We start from the raw sequence: 9414 nt of genomic DNA, 5'->3' as shown, positions 1-9414 counted from the left end.
AGCGGTTGTTATTGAAGTGTGAATGGAATGGAACACACTCCAACTATTGTAACCTTGTACACTTGTATGGCATCAATGTGTGTTACTGTCTCTCCTTTCATTTCATCTCATTTCATGTGATCCTACCCTCTAATCACTCTTCACTTTATTGCTCTTATTTTATCTTTTCTCTCTAAACCCTCCATTTTATTTAATCACCACCCTTCTATCATCATCATTGTATATTCAAAATCACTTTTTTTTTTATCTGCAATGGGACAAATTTTGCAAGTTTAGCATATTCGAAAGCATGTTTCCCACTCCCACGCCATGCCAGCTACTTCACCACAACTTTTTTTAACTATTAATAATTTTGGCTGAGGCTACTGTTGGATTAATAATAGCAGATCAAAATGCTAGTGTACTGTTTGAATGTTTTGTAATATACCAGATATGAATATGATCTGTACCGTTATGCAGTTTTCATATTTTATATTAAATCAAACAATAAATTCATTTTTCCTTCTATTTCTATCCTCTCATTTGATCCTCTACAATGTAAATCCTTGTATTCAGTTCACCTTTCTTAAAATAAAAAATTAAATGCCAAAAGACTTTTAAATCATTACATTTTTCAAAATTGTTGTTAATGATATAGATAATTTCATTTAAGATAACTTAAACACTACTCCACTTATTAACAAATCAACTCGGATTATTACTATTATTAATTTTCATATAATTTAATTTTTAGATTGACTTTTATTACCATTTATTACTGATGTGATGTATATTTAACTTTATTATTTCAAATTAGCTATTATCTATTAATTTGGTATGAGTGATGTTGTTAAACAATTATACTTTAAAATGTTATAATTAACAGTATTTATAGAAAGTGAGAATATATTTAATTTTCCCCCTGTGTGTTCGGTAAACGAAAAATAGAAAAAATGGATGTAAATAAATTAAATATTCAGAAGAGAAAAAAAAAAGTAAAGTAAAAAATCTCATTTTTAAGTAATAGAATTCCCTTGATTATTTCTGATTTATATTTTATTATCACTTTATATCCCTTTTCAGCATATTGTCTTTAATGTGTAGTTTAACTTATATTTTATTTATTTTAGTCTATTTTCGTTCTATTATTAAGTTTTCATCTCACTTCTAGCTTTTGGAGGCTTTCTGAGTTGAGAAAGTGATGTTGTATTATATGAAAGAGATGGTTTTCCATAACAGTTACGTCTCTGCCTTGAAATCTTGCTTTATAAAAGCTTCACACTTTCTTTCACTGAGACAGTCACAGGTATCTTTTGATGACGTGCCTTTTTACATGCCAAGTGCCAATGTTTTCTGATTCATCCCTACAACCTCAAAATTTCAACCACCAAAAAAAAAAACCAATTATTTCTCTCACCTCCACCTACCTCTTCATGGATTGGTTCTGTTCTCTTCCACCATCTTATGATGTCTCTTTTCATATCATATTTCAAACAAAACATTCAACTCTACCTTAACTTATATTAATAATTAACACTTTCATTATCATTCCTTATGTGAATTTATTTCATAATCGATAAAATACAATTTTATAAATATACAAAGTACTCCATTATAAATACGTTTCCTGACTTAATATTCAAATGTTTGAAAAACTTTCAAATTTCAGTCATGAAATAGAATATAAATATATTAGTTGGGTAATATAATATCTATATCAGCAAAAGTTTTGTAAGGAAAATTCCCAAACCATAACCTAATTGATTGATAAAAACTATACTCAGTGCAGATAATTTTTATGGATAATCATTGAATGAATTGCACACACTCTTGTTCACGTATTTATCATTACAAGATTAATGAAAGAAACATTTTCTTGTTTGCTTAATTGTGGGAAACTAAAGCTAGTCTAGGCCCATATTTGAGTCCAAGTCCAAACTAACATTCAGAGCACACTTTTGGAAGCCCATTAACTAAACGTTGCAGTATTTAGCATTTGAAAGAAAGATGCTTAGAATATTCTTATCTAAGGCTAGGACAATCATTCTTTTTTAAGTTTGCTTTTAAGCGTGGTTTATTTCTATTATACTATCAGAGTTTATCCAATCTTAATATTAGGATACCCATAGAGTTAGTCATTCGAGTAGGTCAGATTCATTTCTAATAGTAACTCTCACGTAATTACAACACTCATAATGATCATCGTAAATATAAAAATGGAAAAATTTTAAATGACCATCATAAAGTTTTTTTATACCTATAAATAAAACACTTAATAAAAAATAATATTTTTACTTTTATAGTTGATTCTTTTTAAATAGTTTTATATTTTAAAATAAAAAAAATGATATGATTGATATTGGATGAGTGTTAATTAAAATATAAGATTTTATCTAACACCACCTATAAAAATATACTCATACTAATAATAACAAGTATTTATTTTTGTATATTTAAAATTATATTAATTTCAGAGGTTCATTTATACAACATTTTATTAAATATATTTTGTGGTAGAATACCGCTCTGTTAAAACATTTTAGGTTTTTTTATTATTATTCATATGTTGGTATAATAATTTATGTAGGAGTGTAACACATATTTACAATAGAGTGAGAGATTCCAGGTGGCAAATGAAAAAAAAAAAAAAAGCTGTGGAAAATAGATTAAATCAGTGCAGGTAATAAATTTTAGAATAAAAACGCAGCACAAAATTTAAAGGCGGTTTATTTCGGACTATGTGAAATGCACTAGGAATCGCAAATGGCCATATGCATGAGTACCATTTCAATTGGGCATTGATTTGGAAAATTTTTGTATAACATTGATTGAATATAGATAAATTTGTAGTTGATTTTTTAAAAAATTTTATCGATAAATTTCTCAATTGAATTTTTGAAAATCTATCGGTTTTTTATAAATTCATTATTAATTTTATTGGTCAATTTATAAATAAAATATTATTAAAGTTTCCATAGAATTTATTATAAATTAAATGAAAATGAGTAAGAAAACAAATCAAAAGAGGAGGAAAAGGAGACAACGGTATCGATAATGGTGATGATAACTATAACAATATATAGCAATGATGAAAGAGAAGAGAACGAGTCAAGAGTGAACCTAGTGAAGACACCAAACAACACCAATAGTGACATATGGAAAAAGAGAAAGAAAGGATAAAAAAAATAAGATGAAGAGAAAATGAAGAAGCTCAAATTATAATATTTATTGATAAAATTTTTCTATTAATAATTATTGACAACTATTTATCAATGGACTACTATGGTCGAATTTAGATTATCAATATTTACTGACAACTTTTTTATTATCAACAAAATTTTAAATCTATCATTAAAATTTATTAATGAATATTAATGAATTTTTTATAATAAACTATCAATAATTTTAATTTATCAATAGATTTTTACACTTACCATGTTTGTCAATAAATCTAATTTTTCTTGTTTATCCTAATATATATCTTTCTTTTAAATTGTTAAAATATCTTTAATGTAATTTAAAATTTCTACTATAATTTTTTTTATTCTTTAGTTTCATAATTTACATTTAAAATACAGATTTGATCTTTTAATTTTATTTCAAGAACGTTATTTAGTGAACATTTGTAATAGTAAAAAAAACATGTGCAAATATATGTATTCTTCAATTAAAAATGAACAAAAGTTTCATATTCATAAAATATAAATAAATATAAACATAAATTTTTATTTAAAAATTAGAAATGAAATACTTCAACCTACATCCATCCCATTCAACCAAGTTGTCATCCGTTGTGATTCCTAATGCAGACTACTGTTTGCTAACATCAAATATTAAAATTCACCAAATTCTTATAATATTACACAGAAAACAAATTTTAATCTATTTCTGGCCTCGTTTTCTTCCAATCGAGATACCCTAATCTACTACTCGAGTTCAATAATTGAGATCGCAAGATTTCAACTTACTACTGTGGTGAAGCTGTTAAGATTTACGTCAACTCTTACAATTATAAAAAATAAAAACTTGAAACATAGTTGTTGGTGTATATAAAATAATAAGAATTATAATAGGAAGTTGAATCAATGAAGAGAATATTAGTTGAGACTTGTGAAGTGTTATATATTTTTCAATTGACATGATTATTCGATTAATTATGTTAAGAGAATATATTAGAGATTGAGCTAATGCAAAATAAAAACTGGTCCGATTGAAAATGGTAAAAAGAAGTAATAAAATCATTGTAAGAAAAAGTAGCAGGTGGATATAGAGTGCCAAATTTTATTCGAAAGAAAACGGACGTGCACTATTTCTAAAATTAAAAAATTAGATGATAATTATTAATATATATATATATATATATATATATATATATATATATATATAAAGTTGGCTTATTCAAGTTTTGTTTTATGATCTTGTCCTATTATTAAATAATTTATTTTGGTTACTTTATTATAATAGTATTTCGAAATTTGAAATAATGAATTTTTTTATTTTAAATTTCATTTTTATTTCATGTATTAATATTTACTGTAGTTGAAATTTTAATTTCCATTAAATTTATCATATTATTAGTTATACTATAAATTTATTTTTAATAAGGAGTTATTGTCATTGAGTCATTAATCCACTATCAACTACATCAATAATCGAATGGAATTTCACAACTAAAAACTCTAGTCAAAGAATTATTTCTTTTTTTTAATGTTATAAATAGTTAGGCAAGAAAGTCTAATTTCTCATGTTAGATTGTACTTAAGAAAAGTCTTCACAAAATAATGACTCTAAGAATTAGAATGCTAAAAGTTGTAATTAGCACAACATTTACGAATGAGTTTAATACATTTTTTTATTAGTTTGTTTGTTTGGTTGAATGGATAAACTTAAGTTTGAAATTAAGTTCGATTATTTAAATAACTAAAATTTAACTTTTATAAACTTGACATTGATAACTTACAACTTGTTATCTAAATTGATGATAAGATTTTAATTATTTGTTACTTTTTGTATATTTATTGTAGAAATTATAGAATTGTGTATGGTTGGTAATATTAAAATTAATTTAATAATTTTGTTCTTTTGTAATAGTCGAGAATATAATTTTTTTACAAATTTATGAAAACTGAATTTTATAGAATTTTGAATCTCACAAACTGCATTCGAACCACATATGTGTATGTTAATTATCATTTTGAACTAAATATTGACCAAACGCTAACTTGGTAATTTAAAAAAAAAATATAAAAGAGTTAAATAAAATAAACTCAAACTTTATTTTTTTAATTTAAATAATTGAGACAATCTTTAACAAGACAGATTATCTTGATTCAGAAATTGTCCAATTGATGGGAATGTTGGGTTTTATTTTCTTGAATAAAAAATTTCATTCATATACCTTAGCTTCACTTAAATAGCTGTATATTTTGACTGGACATATAACTGAAAGGAAAATAAATGTTTTTTTAACTGAATTCCGTACTAATTTAAAGTGAGAGTCTGATTGAAAGTTATAGTTTCGTGTATCTCTCAACTAAGAGTAGTAAATAATATTATTAAAATACACAATTGCATTGATGCATGTTGAATCTATATGTATAATTGAATAGAATTAGTGTCGTCTCATACCCAGCTAAAATGTTTTTTTTCTAACATAAAAGTATTGAATTTTCATGGATTCCCCAAGTGAAGATGGAGTGAAACAAATTGAGGTCACGTCTCTCGCTATATAATATGCTATCCGTAAACATCAAACTCTAATTAGGTATTTTGCATGTTCTATGTCCTTTATTATTATATGCATCCAAGCGATTCATTGGCCAGTCATCACTGAACCACAACCACCAATAACCCCTTACTTCTTCGTCATTAACTTCAGCCTTTCAAACATTATTAAGATTAATTGTTTCAGATTAACAAACATAAGGAACTCCAATTATATATGTTCAAGTAAACTGATTTCTAGATACACCATTTTCCTAACTTGATAAAAAGTAGTGACAGAAAGTCCTACTCCTCAAAAGTGTCACAAACTATTGTAACCCAGTAATAAAGTCATGACTTTGCCTTGTTGAAACGAAAAAAACAAAATTGACCTTTTGCCTATTAATTTGATATTTTTAGCATGGTGGCAGAGCATTTTTGTTTTTCAACCAAATGAAGATTTGAATCAGTATTTGATCAGGAGATGATCTAGGCCTGAAAGTCGCCAAAAATTGCTGAACGGGAACCTATATCCGGAATTCTAGGTATATGGCACGAAGGCCCCAAGATGAACGTACAAATGGTGTTGAGAGTATCCTGTGTTGAAAACGTGTAACCCTTATTATATTCTCATGTATTGACTTGTGCTACCTCTTTTTGCACTCTGCATGCTGCATATGCACTTAAAGTCAGCGTAAACTTTGCAAACATATCTTCTAACTAAAGATTTGCTAACCATTCTGCTATATCTAATTAAATCAGGACATGGTGTCATGATAACAGACATATGTGTGCCCTTTTACTTTTTAATTTCATCAGTTCTTCGTTTTATGAACCTCCACTATATCTTGGTTCCATCAGTTTTTCATGTAAAACACTCATAAAATCTTGTAATATTGACGGAAGAACAATACTTAACATACTACTTTGAAGTTCTGACTCTATTGACAAGTTTCAGAAGCAGAATTTCACAGACTACTTAATCCCCATTACAAATACTTATAATTTCAACTAATCTTCATACAACATATTTAATTTTTCAGCCTATAAGAAAATAATACCTAATTAATTACATGTCATATTTACATTTTTTCCGTCATTTTTTCTTTCTTTCTCCAGCTGTCAACTTGTATAGTGATGTCCATATATACATCATTTTCCTAATTGAATTTATTCTTGTTTAATGAATATGTAGGTAGGGGTCGGAAATTCCCATTAGCATATGGTCAAGGTGACAAACATCACATTAACTGACAAAATTGAAACTCGATTGGTTTGAAGGAGAAAAACGGTTGCACTCATTAATTTATTTCTGGCATTTGTACAGCCGTCGAATTATGAACTTTATTCTAATAATTCCCTTTCCTTGAGGGATTTGAAGTCATTGAAATTCGCACACAATTCCAAGCTACAATGAAAGAATACACAAGATGCAGCCCTTGAAGAAAGTGAACTTCATACCTAATATGGACCCAACATCAAGATCTCAGCCATAGCCATAGCTTGTCCCATTGGACTAATTCAATGGGTGCCAAGCCAATGGGTACTACGTGCCAAATTTCTTCAATAACACAGCACAAAGGCGTAGCTCATTTAAGGCAAGGAACAGAGTTTGGAAGAAACAAAGTTTTCCTTGAGTGGAAGTTTCGCAAGTGAGTGGGCCAACTCACTCCTTAGGCCTTAGTTTTCCCAAGGCCAACTTGGAAGACTTTCAGCCTTCTATTATTGCCTTTTTTCCAACAGTTCTTGGAATGGATCCAAAACCTGGCTTTTTTATTTATCATCATTTACTTCATGTCAATGTTACACGTAGACGCACAACAAGTGGGTGGGGGCATGTACTATGTACTACTTTAATGACATTCAACTCTTCTCATGTTTCTGAATTCTGATTTCCTTCAATTCAAGAGAACCCATTTGGTTTCATTTCTCATCATCATCAGAGTTAGAATCAACAGATGGACAAAATGAATATATAAAAAGATAACAATATCATCTCGTACTGAACAATGAGTAAATACATTATTACTATCTGCATATCTCTTATGTACAGTAAAATTTAGAATCACATAGCCAAAAATAAAAATCAGACCCTCTAAGGATCTGATATCATTGTGCCTGATATATATCAGATGTAAACGTTGCATCTATTCTATCAAATCAAAAACCCAAAATTTAAAGAAGAAAACAAAAAATGGAGAAACTTGTGCAAAAAGGACATCCTTATTGAACTCAATTCTGAGGTGTGGAATCCAAAACTGAGTTATGCCTCTTTGAAGGGCCTGAAGGTGGTATTGGCACCCCTTTGGGGAAGAAGTTGAAAACAAGGCCTCTGTATTGAAAACGCGATCGTTGCTTTGGCCGGAGAAGTTCTGAGCTTTTGTTGAGCTTCATAGTTGCTCCAGTCCTTATTGCAGTGCAGGAACCAACAAGAAGCAAGTAAACAAGGAGGGAAGCCAGAAAAAAGGCTTTGCATGGAAGATGGAAGGTTTTAGAATGATGAGAAGTGGCCATGGAAATGGAAGGATTGGAATAAGGGAGTTTTGCTTGGGCAGGATTTTAGGTAGTTATGGAGGAAGAGGTTTAAGGAATGTGTGGAATTTATTGCAGAGAATTTTTGACTGTGGAGAAACTAAGGAAGAGGTTTTATATATGGTGGCTTGCATGGGGAGCAATGAAAAATGGGGGTTTGTGATGAAGGGTAGGAAATATGAACAAGTAAAGTGAGATGCACGCAACAGAGACTATTGAATTTTGAGGTCAACGTTTGTTAAAAAATATTGAATATTTTGGTACAAGTATTTGGCGCCGGCTATGCTTGGACTTGGGGCACCAAGTTTATTACTTTAAAGTGTATGATAATGTCTTATTTCTAGGTCAATAACAACGATCGATTTCCCAGGAAAACATACCAAAACGTGTGAATGTGAAAAATTGAAAACATGAGCACATGTTTGAAACCCCAACAATTAAAAAACGATTAATTGTCACCGTCAATTTTCCCCTCATTTTATGAAGTTTGGGCAAATTAATCGTACAAAATCAGAATTAGAATTACAATTCTGATATGGCATGTAATGCAGACAGAAAATCCTAGATCTTGAATTCTTCCACCTTTCTAATTTCTTAAGGAATCTTAAATCGTGTTTCACGCGCAGCAAGTTTTGGATTCAAACACGTATGGCAAACGTGGCATTGTAGAAATGTAATAGTTTAAACTTTTGTAATGTCTTTGAATAAATAAACGATGTTCTCAAATAAATTACGACAATAAGTCATGAATGAAGTGAATATAAATATAATTATCAACAAAAAGATAAATATTTTAATTAAAAGTATATATACAATGCTTATAAACTGATGTTAGTAATATTTTATTTTGGGCATTGGCATGCAGGATTGATTTATAGAGAAACAAAAATAGCGGGAGCGCGTGGAGCTGAACATTATGTTTGGCAAACATTACATTTTTGGCAACAAAGAAAGAGAGACTCTTTGGTGAAAACTGAATGGCATTAATTATTGGCATCTTGGTTGAGAAGCCATTTAATAATTCTTACTAAGTGCTAGCTGTCCATGAGATGCTAAATTTTTTAGTGCTTATGACATCATTAATTGGGGCTGTTTATTTGGAAAATAAAAACATGCCTGGGTTTCTTCCTCCCACTCAAAAACAAATCTTTTGCGTGCAATTTTTGTTAGAAAACAGCCATTTTTTGGGTCCACTTATCC

The 9414-nt window shown here is 28.9% G+C and overlaps 1 protein-coding gene across 1 annotated transcript; it reads right to left on the bottom strand.

Annotated features, from left to right (window-relative positions):
• Positions 1-7673: 7673 nt before the first annotated feature.
• LOC148194651 (protein IDA-like) lies at positions 7674-8363 on the bottom strand. The gene has a single exon (XM_088097882.1). It carries the CDS (start codon positions 8194-8196, stop codon positions 7915-7917), a length of 282 nt encoding a protein of 93 aa, XP_087954008.1. The 5' UTR covers positions 8197-8363; the 3' UTR covers positions 7674-7914.
• Between the last annotated feature and the right edge of the window lie 1051 nt (positions 8364-9414).

Source organism: Vigna umbellata, chromosome 8, assembly GCF_029865625.1.
Source record: "Vigna umbellata cultivar VRB3 chromosome 8, Vumbellata_1.0, whole genome shotgun sequence".
NCBI classification, from domain to species: Eukaryota; Viridiplantae; Streptophyta; class Magnoliopsida; order Fabales; family Fabaceae; genus Vigna; species Vigna umbellata.
The sequence above is the reverse complement of the archived record's forward strand: the minus strand, read 5'-3'. Positions and strand labels throughout refer to the sequence as shown.